Here is a 19251-nt window from a genome sequence, read left to right as displayed (position 1 = left end):
GTCCTTTTTGCATAGGTAAAATATGGTATAAAGAATTATATTCATGGTAGCACAACACTGAACATAATTAATAGCAATGAATTATATACATGAATGTGGTTAAAAGGGGAAAATTTAGGTTTTATATATATATTACTAGAAAAATTTAAAAAAAGAGGACTGTACAAGACAGCGAACCCTATTGTAAATGATGCACTATTATTAATAGTAAAATTATTTAAATGTTCTTTCATGAATTGTTACAAAGTACCACACTAATGCATGGTCTTAATAACAGGGTAGTAAATGGGAACTCTATTTTATGCATGATTTTTCTGCAAACCTTCAACTTCTCTTAAAAAAAAAAGATGTATTCAGGATTCCTGATTTGGAAGACAGACAAATTGGTATTTCTGGGAAGGAATATAATAAACCTTACCTAGCAAACATTGAGGATTATCAGCTTTTCGAACTCGAACAGACCAATGGGGAGCTTGAATAGGATCCAAATCACTAAAACACAAAACAATAAACATAAGATCCTAATTATAAAAATTTGCAAGATTCATGGACTAAAAAAAATAAAATTTCTTAGACAAAGATGCATAAAAGCAAAAACCAAAACAAAATTAACAAACATATAAAAACGATACTTAAAAAAAGTATTCTGAAGAAGTTATATATACAGGTACTAATTAAACATTATGAACAATAAAAAAGGAATGAAAAACAAGGAAGTATGTTAGCCAACTTAAACAACCCGTTTTTAATACCATTATTAATCAAGAGACTGGGCGGGCAACGATGGCACAGTGGCAGAGTTCTTGTCTGCCATGCCGGAGACCCGGGTTTGATTCCTGGTGCCTGCCCATGCCAAAAAAAAGAGAGAGACTACAAAAATTTGCACAAGATCAAAAGTACCCTATTTTATCAATTAAATAATTATGACACATCCATTTAATGGAATATAATTTAGCTACTTAAAAAACGACAATACAGATCTAATTTATTGATATAAAAGATGAAATGATACAGTATATGAATAAAGCAAATTAACATATAGTTTAAATTTTTGAAAGATAAACCCTAAAACGTTAACAATTATTTTAAGTGATAGGATTATACATGGTCTTTACTATCTTTTTAACCTCTCTAAATTATCTGATTAAGCACTCCTGTTACTTATAATCAGCAAACACAAATTTATGAAAAGAAAAGGTGTCGTATTCCTTCCTCACTTTTCTGCATTAGACATGAGAAGGCGTTTATCTAAAGTGCCTTCCTCTTTTTCCACATTGTTCCTGGATAATTCTTGCTATAATTTTCAAGTTGTTGTCACTGCACAAGAATGTATGAATGGATATTTTATATTTATGTTTTACTATTTATGATTAGATACTATTCAAAATGTTCTAATGATCTTAATGCCTTCATAAGTACTTCATGAAATGCTTCTTACCAGGTCAGAAAAGTTCAACAGAATTATGCACTAAATCCCAAACTTAGAGGCATCCTTTTTGCTATTACCAAAAAAGACTAAGATTGCACATTAGCCCTGACCTAAGGATCATATCCCAGTGGCCTGAAACACATCTCCATTACATATCAAACTATCTAAAAATGTGATATTTAAAAATAGAAAAAAAATCAACTTCTTCAGAAAATGATGTAAAAAAAAAAACAGAAAACTGCTAATCATTTAGCAATTAATGTATTCTGATGAAATTTCTAAATCTCAATGTACTACTCAACATACTTACGAATAAACATCATTATCCACAATGATCCCTTCCGTCAGGTGAGGCCATGTAGTTGCTAAATGGAGTTCACTAAAATAAACAAAAGAAATTCAGAGAGTTTTCATGGAAAACTGCAAAACAAAGCAGGCCACCAAAAATGTACAATACAATACACATTTATAAATACATACTGTGCAAAACACTTAAAGCAAGCTCAAGACTGCAACCTACTTGCAAGGCTGGTCCTTGGCTGGTGACTGGGAACTCAGATTTAAGGAAGGTTCCTACCATTCCCTAATAAGAGTGGCTGACTGGCCAACATGACGAGCAGTCACACCACCCTCCACCTCTCTGCGTGGGACATGACTTCCAGGGGTGTGGACCTTCCTGGCAATGTGGGACAGAGATCCTGGAATGAGCTGAGACTCAGCATCAAGGGACTGAGAAAAACCCTAGAATGAGCTGAGAATTAACATCAAGGGATTGAGAGAACCTTCTCGACCAAAGGGGGAAGAGTGAAATGAGACTAAGTGTCAATGGCTGAGAGATTCCAAACAGAGTTGAGAGGTTATCCTGGAGATTATTCTTATGCATTAAGTAGATATCACCTTGTTGTTCAAGATGTAGCGGAGAGACTGGAGGGAACTGCCTGAAAATGTAGAGCTGTGTTCCAGTAGCCATGTTTCTTGATGATGATTGAACAAAGATAGCTTTCACAATGAGACTCTGTGAATGTGAAAACCTTGTGTTTGATGCTCCTTTTAGCTACTATATCAACAGAAGAGTAGAACATATGGAATAAAAATAAATAATAGGGGGAACAAATGTTAAAATAAATTTAGTTTGAAATGCTAGTGGTAAATGAAAGCTAGAGGTAAGGGGTATCGTATGTATAATCTTTTTTTTTCTCTGTTATCGTTTTATTTCTTTTTCTGTTGTCTTTTCATTTCTTTTTCTAAATCGATGCAAATGTTCTAATGATGAATATGAAATATATGATATTAAGAATTACTGATTGTATATGTAGAATGGAATGATATCTTAATGTTTTGTTTGTTAATTTTTTTAATTAATAAAAAAAGTTAAAAAAAAAAAAAAGAGTGGCTGACTGTGCCATTGTGTGTGCAAACAGTACAGTTTAAGTTTAACACCTGCTTTCATTCTGGGAGTCAAGAATTTTTGTATGTGCTAGGCAAAAGATGCCTACATGACCAGTCCCCAATAAAAACCCTGGGTACCAAACCTCTAATGAATGTCCTTGCTCTAACTTCTGTCTAAACATTTCACATGTGACAAGTTGTTGCTAGAGTAATTAAGAGCATCTTATGTGACTTCACTGGGAGAGGACCCTTGGAATCTTGTGCCTGGTTTCCTCAAGACTTCACCCCAAGTACCTTTTTCCTTTGATAATTTTGTTTTGTATCCTTTTGCTATAATAAATCCTGCCATTAGAATGATTATATACTAAGTCCTATGAGTCCTCCTAGCAAATTGCTGAATCTGGGGGGCCCTTGGGACCTCAACTGCACATACATTCATATATGCCCACACCATATTAATGCATAGGAAAAACAGAAAAATGGCTGGAAGCACATATATCAAACTGTCATTAGTGATCACTAAATAAGTGAACATTTATCTTTTTTGGGGAGGTCTGTCCACTTCTTATATTTGAAAAGTACAGAAGCCAGAAGGGCAAATTAGTTGATTTCCTTCATCTCTGGTGGTCCTTCTTGGCAATTTTTGCCTGAGACTGGATCTGTAAGGACTCTATACCAATACAATGTGACCTTGACTATGAACCGTCAAACTAGCCATTCTCAGCTCAAGCCTATTTTCTGAACCTGGTCCTACAACAGTCCCAATCAGATCTTCAAATTAGCAAATATCTTTCCAATAAATCACTTTTTTGCTTGAGTTAGGCAGAGTCCACTACTACAGTTTGCAACAAACTAATATGTTAGTAAACACGATTTTTTTTTTGCTTTTTTCCTTTTTACATGTTTACCAAGTTTTCTCCATTGAGAAATTAATTTATTACTTTCATATTAAACTAATATTTTAAAGTAAAAAAATTATCATAACTAGTATGTGATTTTTAGAATACATGGAAGAATAAAGCTTTAAAACTATAAGCTCCCAAATTAGCTATTAACTTCAGATTCAGTTCCAAAGTTTTCATAACCACGTCCTGTCCTATCGGATCATTTCTTTCAGGAAAAAGCAGACTTTGAAGAAAATCTCTTGATTTTCTTTTCCACTACAAAGATTTCTTTTCAAATGCTGATCAACATTTGATTTAAACTGTACCCATATGTACCATCTTACCCCCAACTCACTTTTGCATTCTTCAATCATAATTTGTTTCTCTGCTGACTAAACATGACTTTATAAATTAGGAAGAAATATTTAAGAACCACTTTCTTCAAATTTCTACTACCAGGTCAATTTTATTCCGTTCCACTAAAATTTTCCCTAAGCAGAACCCAAATGAATAAAACTAATTGAGGGCCACAAAGATATCTGTACGCTAACTCATTCCACTTTCCCACTCGCTCACTACATTCTAGGCAGCTGGCCTTCCTGTATTTCCTCCAGGAAACATGCCAAACTGTTTCCTAGAAGACAGCTCTTTGCATTGGCTTTTCCTTTCACCTAGATTGTACTGCCCTTGTCCCTTTCCTGGTGAATTTCAGCTGTAATTAAGACTCAGATTAAATGTTACTTCTTTTGAGATACTTTCCTGATCAATCCCCAAACTAAACTGGTTCCTCATTTTACCACATCATTACATCCTGTCCTTTTATACCACAATTTGCAATTATGTGTTTATTTAAGCAATAATTTTGTTTAATGTTTATTTCCTTCAACTAGACTGTAAATGCCAAGAAGGCAGAAACTTTAATTCACTTTTGTATCTTTCTCATTTAGCATAGTGCTTGCCACATATAATAAATAGTTATCAATTACAAAAGATATACTTTATCATTTCTCGAGTCATTTTAATTTCAGGTGTTATTATTTCTACATGGGGTTGTTAATGTATGTATCTGTGCAAATGTCTTTGTAAATTAACCAAATACTTTAGTTAACTAAATGGAATGAGATCATTTCTAGATCTGTACGATTTATATTTTCCAAATATTTTGCTATCCAGGATTAAATTTTCCAGGTCCTACATTTTCTTGAATAACTACTTCTAAAGCTTTCAGTACTTCTTCTAGAAAAACAATTAGATGACCTAAAAGTTCATCCTTGCATCTAGTCTAATTCTTAATTTGTACATTTAAAAAAAGTCATCAGCCAAAATGTAAATAGCTAGTAATTTTGGGTGATGAATAAATGAATGCTTAATATATTCTTTGTGTTTTTCTTTCTTTTAACGTTTTTTATTGTGAAATATAACATATATACAAAAAAAGCAATACATTTCAAAGTACATTGTGACAAAAAGTTACGGAAAATACTTCAGAGTTTGGTATGGGTTACAGTTACACAATTTTAGGTTTTTCCTTCCAGCTGGTCCAAGACACTGAAGACTAAAAGAAATATCACTCTAATGATTCAGTAGTCATACTAATTTGTTAAATCCTATCTTCTCTAACAACTCCTTCTCCTTTGAGTCTTCTTCCAGTCTTTAAGATATTTGGGCTATGCCCATTCTAACTTTTTCATGTTAGAAAGGGGTGTCAGTAATATGGGAGAGGGCAAGAGAACTGGCTGATGTTCTTGGAGAGGCTGCCTCCTCTGGGTTTCATAACTTATCTGGCCTTGGAACCCATCTGGAGATGGTAGGTTTCTGGAAAGTAACCTTACTGCATGAAACTTTTGTAGAATCCCTAGGTGATCTTTAGGGTTGACAGGAATGGTTTTGGTTGGGTTGGCAAATCATGGAAAATAGCAGTATCTAGCTGAAGCTTGCCTAAGTGTAGCCTCCAGATAGCCTCGTGATTCTATTTGAACTCTCAGCTACTGATTCCTTAATTTGTTACATTTCTTATCCCCCTTTTGGTCAGGAAGGTACTGTTGATCCCACAGTGCCAAGGCCAGGCTCAGCCCTGAGCGTCATATCCTACATTGCCAGGAAGACTTTCACTCTTGGATATTATGTCCCACGTAGGGGGAAGGGTAATTTTACTTGCAGAGTTGGGCTTAGAGACAGAGAGGCCACATCTGAGCAACAGAAGAAGTCTTCTGGAAATAACTCTTAGGTATAATTATAGGTAGGCTTAGATTCTCTGCTATGGAAATAAGCTCACAAGAGCAAGCCTCAAGATCAAAGGCTTGACCTATTGACTAGGGAGTCCCTAATGTTTGAGACAGTAACAGGGTTTCTCTGGTGGTAAAGCTTTAATAGTTCCATATTTTTTCTCCCATCCCTCAAGGGACTTTGCCAATACTTTTAAGTTATTTGCTCAACATACTCTGGGATGTACCTGGGTATTACATTAAGCTATATAGAATTACAAGTCCTCATTCCCATTCTGGGCTCTATATGTTTGGGATGTTTAAATGAGCTTTCTAGTCAGGTTGAATTAGATTATGTACTACAGAAAATTTAGGGTTGGACAAAATAAAACCTCTTCTTTTGGTCTCATACAGTAAGTGAAGTTCTAAAATACAGACAATGTCCATCCTTATCCCTGTATTTTGATTCACCTTATCCTGACCCAATCGGCTTCATTCTTATATCTTTGATGCCTGATGTCTTTTTCAGTTTCTTTATTAGTTGTTGTATGTGGCAATGCTGACTTTCAGAACTGCAGAACTCCTACTCTCAGTCTTAGGTATCACACATGTATCCAAAGTTCCAGGAAATACTAGGCTATACATAACACAGCATCTCAAAATCTTTTTCCGTGCTTTTCTATATTTGCATTTCCCCCCAAAATACACCAAGAAACACTTCCATAATGAATAATCAATAAATGATAATACAAACATTTTATATATTACTATAAAACCTCTTTATCTCTTAAGTTACAGAGAAAAAGACCTACCAATTATTAGGTGTGAGGTCTTTACTTCTAGTCCTATTTTCATTCCAAGAGGCTAGTCTTATAAAGCATAAAGCAATATAATACAATATCAATATATTTTTAAAATGAAATAATCCCATAACTCAAATGATATACCAAAATTCTCACCTAATAGGATCTTCACAAGCACCAAATGGTAACTTGCCAAATTCCAGGCCTCCAACTTCTCCTCCTACAAGGGCATCTATATCTAAACAAAACAGAGAAATAAAACTTTAACCTATTTAGGGTAAACTCTTTGGAACATTATTGTTTCAAAATGGCCTACAACATATACAGCAAATATAGCAAGTTAGAGAGCCATCAGGAACGAAAGACATCCTATGAGAACAACATTAAAAAGGGCATACTTATTTCCAATTTATCCATGTTTCATTAAAGCCATGCATTCTAAATTTTACCCCTTTGAACTGGTGAAATAGTCCTTAAATATTACTCGAGAGATTGTTTCTGTAAGCTTATTTATTTTCTAAGAATGTGATTAATATCAAAAGGAAAATTTAATCACCAACCCTACATTCATCACTTTTGTTGTCAATTTGTGAATAGCAAAATTCCCATCGTTAATAAAATTATATTTCGCTTGATAATAACTGGAAATATTTAAAGTTCAGGAAAGAAATTCCTTTCCACTATGAATGGTATGTGAGATGACAGGAGAATTTAGAGGGTAAATTGCCTCCACTTGATTCCATTCCTCCTTAAGAAGCAATGAATACTTCTAAAAAACATTTAGAGGATTTATTTCTCTTTGAAATAATACAGATGGTTGTTTGTTATTCTTCACAATATATTATGAATTAAATTTAAACCTATTGTTATGAACACTCCCCAGAATTGTTAAAATCATTTTTGACAATAATCTACACTCTAAGTTATTAAAATTAGTTATTTAATATGCTCAAAGACTTGATTCAGTAATTTTTCTGAAATCATTTCATCCCACTTTTTCAACTAAAGAATGATTCTAATAACAAAGACCACAATGACTAGCTTTATTACTAGATATAATTTTTTTGAGAGCTCCAAAATCTATAATAAGCAAATTTGTGGAAATCACTAAGTTAAAAATGTAACTGTAGAATGGTTTCAACTAAATCAAAAGTTGAAAAGTAACATTATGGAATGAAAAGAATATGAGATTTGGAGTCTGTCCTGAGCTTACATCCCAACTTTATCACCTGGTGACAATGTTACCTTCGGCCAATTATGTACTGTATAACAGAAAGATAATATCTGCCTCATAAGAAAAGGGGAATTAAACGAAATAGTAAATAAAACTGCTAAGCACAGTATCTGGCCCATACTACATGTTCAGTCCTTTATCCTCATAAGAAAAAAATATTTGAGAATTTATATGGCCCTCAATCCACTGAGGGAGAAGGGCTAGTATTTTAATCCCCATTCTTAAAAGTAGGCAATAGGACATTTAACAAAGGCCTGAAGAGCAATTGGAATTATAATGCTTATGATTTTAGCTTTGGGACTTCTTCAATCAACCTACCTATACAACCTTGGGAAATCTTTAAACTGCTCAGAAACAGAGAAGCCTTGGAAAAAAAGTACAAGAAAGGTAAGAACTGAAACTTCTATGTAGAAGGAGACTACAAATTGTCCAGTAGATAAAAGTTGTCTGAGGACTAAAATTACCATCACAAACATCTGAGTCTTCCTTCTTCTACCATAATCTCAGCTCAGTTTTCATTTCCCTTTGCTATATTTAGATGCAGTTCATTTATTGTACATTAGAGTTTCAAATTTTCAGTGGCACATAAAATAAATCAATAGTAGTACATATAACTGCTAAAAGAAAAGGATGTACTATACTAATTTTAATATCATCCCAAGCCTACCAATTTATTATTCTGAATCCTATATGTAATCAACTTCTTGGAACAAAATAAATAGTAAAATTTATTTCTCTCTGGAGAAGGTAGACTGAAAAATATTTTCAAGGTACTAAAAATCTTATAAGTTTGTAATTAATTAATAAATATAATTTCAGCTATATGTGAGAGAAATGCTGAGGATCCTAAACCTCACTTAATTAAGCTATATGTCTTTCAAGCTGAGTTTCTCTAGAACTTAGGTAATGCCTAAATCCAATTTGTGTCCCCAGCACAGCCTGGCCTATTATAGACTATGAATCAATGTATCAATGACAGCAGGAAAACTGATTTTAATTATACTTTTATAAGATGCAAGGTACAATATTCCACAGTTCTTCCCATAGTTAAGTGTGGTACATATACACGTGATTATTTTCTTCCTTCCTTATTTGCTCATGTTCTTCAAATTCTATTCTCTATACAGTTCTCCTCATGTCTATTCTCAGCATGTGAGGGTGGCTTTGCTAATTATAACCTAAAATTAGACATTTTAATCACTCACTACATACTGATTTTACAGCTCATGATGTTCCATTGCAGGGGATGCTTTATAAATGATATTTGCTTTGAAAGACAGATTGTTTAAAATATAGAGTAATACTGTCTCTAGAACAACTTATAGAGCTTTTATAAAATAAAAAACAAATGATAAAGGCAAGGAGATCTGACTATTACACTTTTTAAAAATTACAAATACTTGATACTTAAAACAACTGAAATAAATTGTTTGATAATTTTAGTTTCTGAATATATTTAATTTTCCTTTTATATTCAGTAAGTTAAATATAGTTTAAATGCTCTTACCAGGGGGTTGCTGAGGCCAAAAATACTGCTGCCAATCCTGAAGTACATAGGTAAACCTAATAGCAATAGTAACTGGAGGCAGTGGAGTTAAAGGACATCCCTAGGAAGGAAATGCAGAGACAATGCCATGTAAACGTGGCTACAATTTGTTCAACAGAAGTTTCAACACCAAAATTTCAAACTTAGACAATGGATAAAAATCTAACTTTTTGAAACCAGGATTTTCAGATTATGGTATTAGATAATAATAGCAAGTATTCATAAAGCATGACATTCTAGCCCTTAAAAGGAAAAATAATTTACTAGGTATTAGAGCTAAATGTAGAGAAATTAGGAAATCATTTTATGGGATAAATCCCTACAAACCAAAAGCTTTAAAAGTTTACAAAACGTGAATCAGAGCAAACAGAAGACCTTATTAAAAGGGGTACTGCTCGCAAATATTCGACTGTCATAAAAAAAAAAAAGGGAAATTAAACTCTTCAAAGGAATCACTGTATATTTGCACATGAGTGCGTATGCATTTTTCATTTGAAGAAAAAGTTGCACAGGGAAAAAAATTTAGAAACAATGCTGGAGAGCAGATTAACTTTTACCTTACTAGGAAAGTTGCCTAAATTACCCCATGGAAATGGAATATTAAAATCTATTAAGCAAAATGATCTTTTAAAATATCATATAATTTTAATTACACAAATATAATTTCTTGCAATTCATTTCAGACAAACTGAACAGGAAAAAAATGCAGTTCAATTCTCAAGACAAGGTGTTTAAGAAAAGTTAAAAGATAACTTTTAAATGAAAATGAACTCAAACTGAAGACAACTGAAGTATTTAATCAGAATTTTAAGCTAAGAAAAATAATGAATCACTCATGCAGAAGGGATTATATTAATCAACCAGTGAACAAAACAAAATTTAGACTTATTTTTAAAATTAATTAAAAATCATAAAAATGAATGCTATCATCCAAACATCTTATGATCTCAGCTTCTCTTCATAATGCTTAAGGTACATTAATATGAATTATTATCTGCATAGGAACTGCCTAGGGATCTTGTAAAGATATGGATTCAGTAGTGTTCTGCATGTCTGACAAGTTTCTAAGTGCTGCTGATGCTGCTGGTCAGCAGATCACACTTTAGAATATTTTGAATAGCAAAAAATAAGGGACTTTTAGCCAGCAGCAGCATCTATAAAACTCATTAATATCTTTAAATGCAAACTCAATCTGAGGTCACAATATAAGGTAGCTGCCAAGAAAAACACATTCAATTTGGGGCTGCTGTGCACTGGAAAAGCAAGGTAGGATTCTGACTGGTCAAGACATATATCAACTTTTTAGTCAGGATACAGAGATCAAATGAGAATTTATCCATAATAAGGTACAAGTGGTCTAGAATGCACAAATCTTTGGCACATGTGCTGGTTTGAAAGGATGTATGTCTCCCAGAAAAGCCATATTTTAATCTAAATCCCATTTCGTAAAGGCAGAATAATCCCTATTCAATATTGTATGTTTGAAACTGTAATCAGATCATCTCCCTGGAGATGTGATTTAATCAAGAGTGGTTGTTAAACTGGATTAGGTGACATGTCTCCACCCATTTGGGTGAGTCTTAATAAGTTTCTGGAGTCTTTATAAAAGAGGAAACATTTTGGAGAATGGGAGATTCGGAGAGAGTAGAGAATGCAGCAGCACCACAAAGGAGAGAGTCCATGAGCCAGCGACCTTTGGAAATGAAGAAGGAAAACACCTCCCAGGGAGCTTCATGAAACCAGAAGCCAGGAGAGAAAACCAGGCGCCATGTTTGTCATGTGCCCTTCCAGCTGAGAGAGAGAAGGCCTAACTGTGTTCGCCATGTGCCTTCTCACCTTAGAGAGAAACCCTGAACTTCATCGGCCTACTTGAACCAAGGTATCATTCCCTGGATGGATACCTTTGATTGGACATTTCTATAGACTTGTTTTAATTGGGACATTTTCTTGACCTGAGAACTGTAAACTAGCAACTTATTAAATTCCCCCTTTTAAAAGCCATTCTGTTTATGGCATATTGCATTCCAGCAACTAGCAAACTAGAACAGCACACAACCTCTACTGCAGTCATAAAGCAATGTAGATAAATACAGAAGAAGATAATAAAAAAAAAAAATAGCTGACCCTAAAGCTGCTGCTGGTCAGCAGATCACACTTTAGAATAGCAAAAAATAAGGGACATTTAGCCAGCAGCAGCATCTTTAAAACTCATCAGTATCTTTAAATGCAAATTCAATCTGAGGTCACAATATAAGGTAGCTGCCAATCAAAGGTGATGATGGAATTATACACAGAAGATAGGACTTAACAAATGAATATGAATGCTGAATCACTAAATTCATATCTCTTTTAGTCTCTAGTATTTTAGAGCAGCTAGAAGTAAAAACTTAAAATTGTGAAACTGTTACCCATATCCAAGTCTGAAATATGTTCTACACTAATTGTGGTGCTGTGCTTTGAAATTTGTAACTTTTTCGTATATATGTTATTGTTCACAAAAAAAGAAGGAAAAAATGTCAATGTGATGATAAAAAAAGTATTTAACGCCTCTAGCCTCCTATATTCTGAGCAACTGGAAGGAAAAATATGAGAGAATCATATGGTAGCCCAAGACAAACTCTGGGATTTGTCCTGTAACCATTTGTTGAAGACTGCTTCGAAAACTATCACTTTTATTTCTTTGCTTTGTATATATGTTATACTATACAATAAAAAAAAGCTAGAAGAAATAGCTGGGAGACCTAACCCTATCAAGATGGTGGAGCTTCTGGGCTCCTCCCAGCCACAGAAGCTTTCAACAACCAGCAAGATTAGCAGAAATATGTTTTTCAGAATTCCGGAGAACAGTTAAAGGACTTTCCCTTGTTGATTCAAGTGGCCACCCAATCAAGAAAAAGACTACATAAAATCAATAGGAACAGCATTTCCTTTCTCTTCAGCTTGGTACTAGTATGACTCCGACAGCCAACTCTGTGTGCCTTGAACACCGCTGCACCCCACCCTGTGCCTCAGTCCTGGTGCCAGTCACCCAGAGCTTCCTCTGCCAGTTCAGCGCTGCACCCAGGTCCCAGCAACAGCAGAGTAGAGTGGGGACATAGGCTGGGCGTCGGTGGGCCTGGTCCTTGGCATCGGCGCCTGCTACCACATTTACAACCTGACACAAGGACAGCAGCAAGGCGACCACGGACACCAGTTGTGCCACTCGCTATATGCATAAGACTTAACAGAGGGTTCATATGATGATGTCGTGAATGCTGAACTTCAGAAACTCCTTTACCTGGTTGAATCAACTAAGGATCTGATAATTATTGAAAAAAGTTTTGGTCACTGGGTAACAATGCAGCCTTTTCAGCTAACCAAGCTGTAATTTCTGAATTGGGTAGTATAACAATTGCTGGAAATGTGATCAACAGTACCAACCACATATTTAAGAAAAACCTTTAAATGTGCTGAATAACCTGAGTGTGAATGTTGAATATCAAAGCAAAATAAAGATATACACGATTCAAGTCTGTGAAGATGCCTTCTCTGATCACTGAACTCTGCTGTGCAGCTGGGCAGACTGAGATGGTTAACAAACATGACTGTTACCAATGACTACCAGCACATGCTTAACAATTATCTTATAGACCTTTTCCACATGTTACTTATAGGAAATGGAAGCACCAAGGCTCAAGTCTTGAAACTACTTGTGAATCTGTCTGAAAATCCAGCCATGACAGAAGGACTACTCAGTGTTCATGTAGATTCGTCATTCCTCTCCCTTTATGACAGTTACACAGCAAAAAGAGATTTTCTTCGGGCACTTACACTATTTCAGAATATAAACAACTGCCTCAAAATGGATGGCCATTTAGCTTTTCAGCCTACTTTTACTAAAGGTTCACTCTTTTTCCAATTCTATGAAGAATGTGCCCAGAAAATGAGAACTTCTGTTAATCATCTTGACGCAGATGTAAAGAAAAAGTTGTAATAACAAAATGCTGATTGGCAATGTTTCCAATGCAGTCAGGAAATAATATGCTGTTAGGATTCTCTAGAGAAATAGAAACAACAGGAGAGACCTGCAAATATGAGATTTATAAAGGTGTCTCATGCAACCGTGGGAATCTAAGAGTCCAAAGTCTGTAGGGCTGGCTGTGAAGCTGGCAGCTGAAAGGTCTGGACAAACTTCACAGGGGAGGCTCACTGGCTGAAGAAACAGTTTAAGCCTCTCTTTGCCCTTAAAAAGCCTTATACTGATTGGATTATCTCACTATGGGAAACATGCCTTAGTTGACCGCAGATTTAATCAGCCACAGATGCAAGCAATTGACCGACGACTTAATAAAACCAGCCTTCCAGTTTATCACCTACCACGGAATATCCTTGTAGCAAAGGTCAGGCCAGTGCTTGTCTGACCAGACAACTGGGCATAATCATTTAACCAACTTGATAGTAGAACCTAACCATCACATATATGTTATAAATCTTTCATCTTCCTTATAAAGAAATCCTTTCTGCTACAAAATTTAAACAGTAAATATCATGTTCATCATTAACACAGCTACAACTCTGCCATGTCGTCAAGTTCACTTTATTCATACCAAATGAAAGAATCGTCTTTTCATTTTGCTGTCTGGGTTGGGATATAGTATTTTCTCTGAATAAAGTGACAGTGACCTTTTTATGCATAACCTACCCTTCCGCCATTTGAAGTTATTTGCAGTTACCTGCCAGAGAGGCTATTATTAGTATGTGATTAACTTGCTGTTTAAGAATTGCCATTGGAATGGCACCATTCTTTCAGTAGCAATGAGATCCTGAGCTCTCAAGTTCCACTGCCATCCTGGCCACACGGCTTCCCCAGAACTATTCGAATCATTAGGATGTATTCCAATCATTTCTAGTCTATGAAAAATATAAACTTTTAGAAGAAAGCCTTTGCTATTTCTCACCCACTCCCATCCCATTTACCAGGATGTAAAGAAGCTATACCTAAAACACTAGGATCCAGCAAAATGTCTATCCATAGGCAACTGGTTAAATCAATTACCCAGTCTTTAAAAAGAACAAAGCCAACCTGAATGTGCTAATATGGAAAGACATCCAAGAAATATGGTTGTTTTTTAAAACATACGTTGTAGAAGAATATGTATATGATCTCATTTGTGATTTTTTACATGAGAAACATTAATGTTTTTATATGTATAAATAGTTCTAGAATGATACATAAACTCCTGAAAGTGGGACCGGGGAGTGGAGAGATGACTTTTGTAGAGATGCCCTCTTCTACTGTTTAAACTATTTACTATGAGCATAAATTCTAGAACCTTTTTAAATAAAAAGAAAATTACCCACAAGGCTATGCATATTTTACCTTAATTGATGGTACCCAATTTTATTCATCAATTTTCATCCATGTTTTGCTTGACTAAAATTACAATATATGGGGGGGGGGGTGCAAGGGTAGTTCAGGGGTAGAATTCTTGCCTGCCATGTGAAAGACTTTGGTTCGATTCTCGCCCATGCACTTCGCTGCCTCCCTAAAATTCAACAAATGGTAGTGCATAATGGAATATGAATGAAAAAGAATGAAATGTGAGCCTCACTATACAGCATATAAAAAAATTTACAAAACATGAAAATATCTCAGGACAAAAAAAAACAATAGGAAAATGTAGTTCTCTGGCATCCCCTTTTCCTCACCCACCTGACGTAGAACTGGCCCACACTCCCAGTCTGGATCCCTGGTCTCAGGTTCCAGAGTGGGCAGAGTAATGCTCGTACACATTCTAGGAGCATGCATGTCTGGTCCAGTCTGTCTGGTGGTGACCTGAGAGACTCGTTGTCCAAGAACTTGCTCTATGTGTAAAAGGTTGCTCACACAGCTCTCTATATGTCTGTGGGAGAGCAGTCAAGTGAATACCTGAGGCAATGAACTATTGGATGCAAGATATCCAATGTAGTGCCCAGTCTGGGAGGAAACTGCTTCTTAGTAAAGAGAGGATACTCATACCCATGCAAATGAGAAAATCCCTAAAGTCAAACCATATATGCCCAGGACAAGACACATGCATAGAAAGGACCAGAGAGGCCCTTATCCTTTGGCCAGGAGATAATCTCTAAACTCAATGTATAGATAAGACCTGAAGAAGACCATTCACAGAGCTCAAGATGCAAAAACTGGAAAAGGTGTTCTTTTTATTGCCTCTTTGCAGTTGTTGTTGGCTCCTGGCATTTCAAGGAAAGCTCTGTCATAACACTAGTTGGATACAAGCTTAAGGAATAGAGGCCTTAGAGCCTAAATTCCAATGATACACCAAAACATTAAAATATCAAAACATCCTGGTTTCAACAAACATACATACAAAACATACAAAGAAACAGGAAGCAATGGCCAGACAGAGAAGAATATTAAAGAACTAGAAACCATCAATGAGGAGGATCAGACCTGAGATACACCAGATAAAAATTTTTTAAAACTGGTCCCAAATGTTTGTTCATGTCACTGCCCTCAACTCTTTTGGGTATATACCAAGTATTAGTATTACCAGGTCATAGGGCAACAAATATTTAGTTTTCTGAACAATCTCCAAACTGACTTATACAGAAGTTGAACCATTATACATTCCCACCAGCACTGAATAAATGTTCCAATTTCTCCACGTCCTCTCCAATATTCATAGTTTCCTGTTTAATAGCAGCCACTCTTATAGGTGTGAGGTGATATCGTGATGTCGTCTTAATTTGCATCTCCCTTATAGCCAATGAAAATGAGCAACTCTTCATGTCCTTTTTAGCCATGTGTATTTGCTTTCCAGAAAAGTGCCTATTCATTTCCTCTGACCATTTTATAACTGCGTTGTTTGTTCTTTTGTTGTTGAGCTGTATAATTTCTTTATATACATAGGATATCAAACCTTTGTCTGATATATGGTTTCCAAGCATTTTCTCCCACTGAGTTGGCTGCCTCTTCACCTTTTTAACAGAGTCCCCTGAGGCACAAAAGCTCTTGATCTTAAGGAGTTCCCATTTGTCTATTTTTCCCCCCACAGCTTGTGCTTTAAGTGTAACATTTAAGAAGCTACTTTCTATTACTAGATATTACCAATGTTCATTGCAGCAAAATTCACAATCACCAAGGGATGGAAACAATCCAGGTGCCCATCAACAGACGAGTGTATAAACAAAATATAGTATATACATATGATGGAATACTGTGCAGCATTTAGGCAAAATGATGTCCCGAAACATATGTCAACATGGATGAACCTTGAGGACATAATGCTGAATGAAATAAGTCAGATACAAAGGACATATAGTGTATGATTCTGTTATTGTGTCTCTGGTAAAGCCTCCAATGTTTTGGAGCAGGTAGGAGAAACCTGAGATGAGGGAATGGGAGCCCGTAACAAACTCTGGGACCTTATCTGTAGCTCCTTATTGAAATGTGCTTTGAAAATAACTGCTGTTCTTTCTTTCTTTTCTTTGTATATATGTTATATTTGATAACAAAAAAAATACAGGCAGATATAGTAATATCAGATAAAATAAATTCTTCAAATAAAAAAATTTGAAAATGTTGAGTAACATAGCTCACTACTATAGTAAAGTTGATATTTGTAATAACTTTTCAGTTGATATTCCAAGAACATACACAGTTTTGATAGTTAATCAAATGGTATTTAAGATAGTGTTACTTAGATAATTTATTTAAATATGCCTATGGATAAGCTAACTAAGATATCCATTTTAGGTGGTTAAGATTTTCATATGTTAATTGTAATTTGTATCTTCATGTTTACCTGAAATAAGGAAAATGTTCAGTAATATAGGTCATTACTATAGCAATATAGATATCTATAATAACTTTCTACTTGATATTTTGAAAACATTCACAGTTTTGACGGCTGATCAAATGGTATTTAAGTTAGTGTTCAATATTTAGAATTTAAGAACTTTGCTATCTGAATTTGTAGACTTTTTCCTTGTTGCCTTAATTTTAAATTGGTTTATGAAACTCACTGCACAAATATAAGTTTTACAATGATTGGTTAAGCTAACTAACATTATCTATATATGGTGGTTCTAAGTATATTGTTTATTTTCTTAAATAAAAATATTTTAAAAAAACAAGTGCAAGAAATTTTTTAAAAAACACAATTTTAGATTAGATTTTAATGTACCATTGAATAACATGCCAAAAGTGTAAATATGTCTAAATCTGTCCAAATAAAGGAAGTTGCTGAAATGTGAAAAACAAGAACAACAACAAAAAACAACTGTTGTGCTGGTTTGAAAGGATATATGTTCCCTAGAAAAGCCATGTTTTAATCAAAATCCCATTTCGTAAAGGCAGAATAATCCCTATTCAATGCTGTATGTTTGAAACTGTAATCAGATCATCTCCCTGGATGATGTGATTTAGTCAAGAGTGGTGGTTAAACTGGATTAGGTGACGACATGTCTCCACCCATTTGGGTGGGTCTTGATAAGTCTCTGGAGTCCTATAAAAGAGAGAACATTTTGGGGAATGGGAGCAATTCAGAGAGAGCAGAGAAGAATGACATAGCCATGAGAAGCAGAGAGTCCGCAAGCCAGTGACTTTTTGAGATGAAAAAGGAACATGTCTCCCGGGGAGCTTCATGAAACAGGAAGCCAGGAGAAGAAGCTAGTAGATGACACCGTATTCACCATGTGCCCTTCCAGATGTGAGAGGAACCCTGACCGTGTTCACCACATTCCTTACCAGATGAGAGAGAAACTGTGACTGTGTTCGCCATGTGACTTCTCACTTGAGAGAAACCCTGAACTTCTTGAACCAAGGCCAAGTTATCTTTCCCTGGATGCCTTTGATTGGACACTATACAGACTTGTTTTAATTGGCACATTTTCTTGGCCTTAGAACTGTAAACTAGCAACTCAATAAATTTCTCTTGTTTTTTATTAATTAAAAAAAATTACAAGAAAGAAACACAAACATTCCCAACACATACACTCAGCAATTCATAAATTCCTCCTTTTAAAAGCCATTCTGTTTCTGATACATTGCATTCCAGTCCCAATATGCTCAAAAAGCTAAAGGAAAACATGGACAAAGAACTAAAGGAAATCAGGAAAATGACAGATTAATACAAATACAATACCTTTAGAGAGATGGAAATTATGAGAAGAAAGCAAACAGAGCTGACGACCACAGAAACAGAACATAAAAATTCCCTGGAAGGATTGAACAGCAGATTGGAGCTGGCAGAAGAAAGAATCAGTGAACATGAACAGAGAATTCTGAAAGCAGCAAGAGAGAAGAAAGAAATCACATAAAACGAAGCCTCAATAAGATTATGTGCTGATTTCTCATCACAAACCATGGAGGCAAGAAGGCAGTGGGATGAAATCTTTAAAGTACTGAAAACAAAAAACCGCCATCCAAGAATTCTATATATCCAGGTAAACTGTCCTTCAAAGATGAGGGCAAGATTAAGACATTCACACGTAAACAAAAGCTAAGGGATTTTGTCACTACTACCCCAATCTTACAAGAGATGCTAAAGACAATTATAGAGGTGAAAAGAAAGGACAACAAACAACAGATCAAAACTGAATGAAGAGATAAAGATTAGCAAAGGTAACAACAGGGGTGAATATAAATACCAGTATTACTGTATTTTGTATTTGTAACTTTACTTTTTACTTCCTGTGGGATCTAAAATGCAAATAAGTCAGTGGTTTTTGGACTCAATGTATAAACAAGGAATTAGTGATAAGAACTACATAAAGGTT

The 19251-nt window shown here is 35.1% G+C and overlaps 1 protein-coding gene and 1 pseudogene across 5 annotated transcripts in view; one reads left to right on the top strand and one right to left on the bottom strand.

Moving 5' to 3' along the window:
• RAB3GAP1 (RAB3 GTPase activating protein catalytic subunit 1) overlaps positions 1-19251 on the bottom strand; it is a 193525-nt gene that overhangs the window by 54752 nt on the left and 119522 nt on the right. For all 5 annotated transcript variants that reach the window (XR_013172684.1, XR_013172685.1, XM_077153644.1 and 2 more), the window contains exons 8-11: positions 9451-9550; positions 6866-6947; positions 1740-1808; positions 419-492 (exon numbers count right to left, since the gene is read on the bottom strand). Coding sequence is in view for 3 of the 5 variants with exons in the window: in XM_077153644.1 (XP_077009759.1) it covers positions 419-492; positions 1740-1808; positions 6866-6947; positions 9451-9550 (325 nt within the window). In the remaining 2 variants the exon portion in view is untranslated. The remainder of the gene's footprint in view (positions 1-418; positions 493-1739; positions 1809-6865; positions 6948-9450; positions 9551-19251) is intronic.
• Positions 12584-13462, top strand: LOC143676772 (armadillo repeat-containing protein 10 pseudogene; annotated as a pseudogene).

The sequence above is a fragment of the Tamandua tetradactyla genome, chromosome 3, assembly GCF_023851605.1.
Source record: "Tamandua tetradactyla isolate mTamTet1 chromosome 3, mTamTet1.pri, whole genome shotgun sequence".
In the NCBI taxonomy this organism is placed as follows: domain Eukaryota; kingdom Metazoa; phylum Chordata; class Mammalia; order Pilosa; family Myrmecophagidae; genus Tamandua; species Tamandua tetradactyla.
This window is presented reverse-complemented; position numbering and strand designations above follow the sequence as displayed.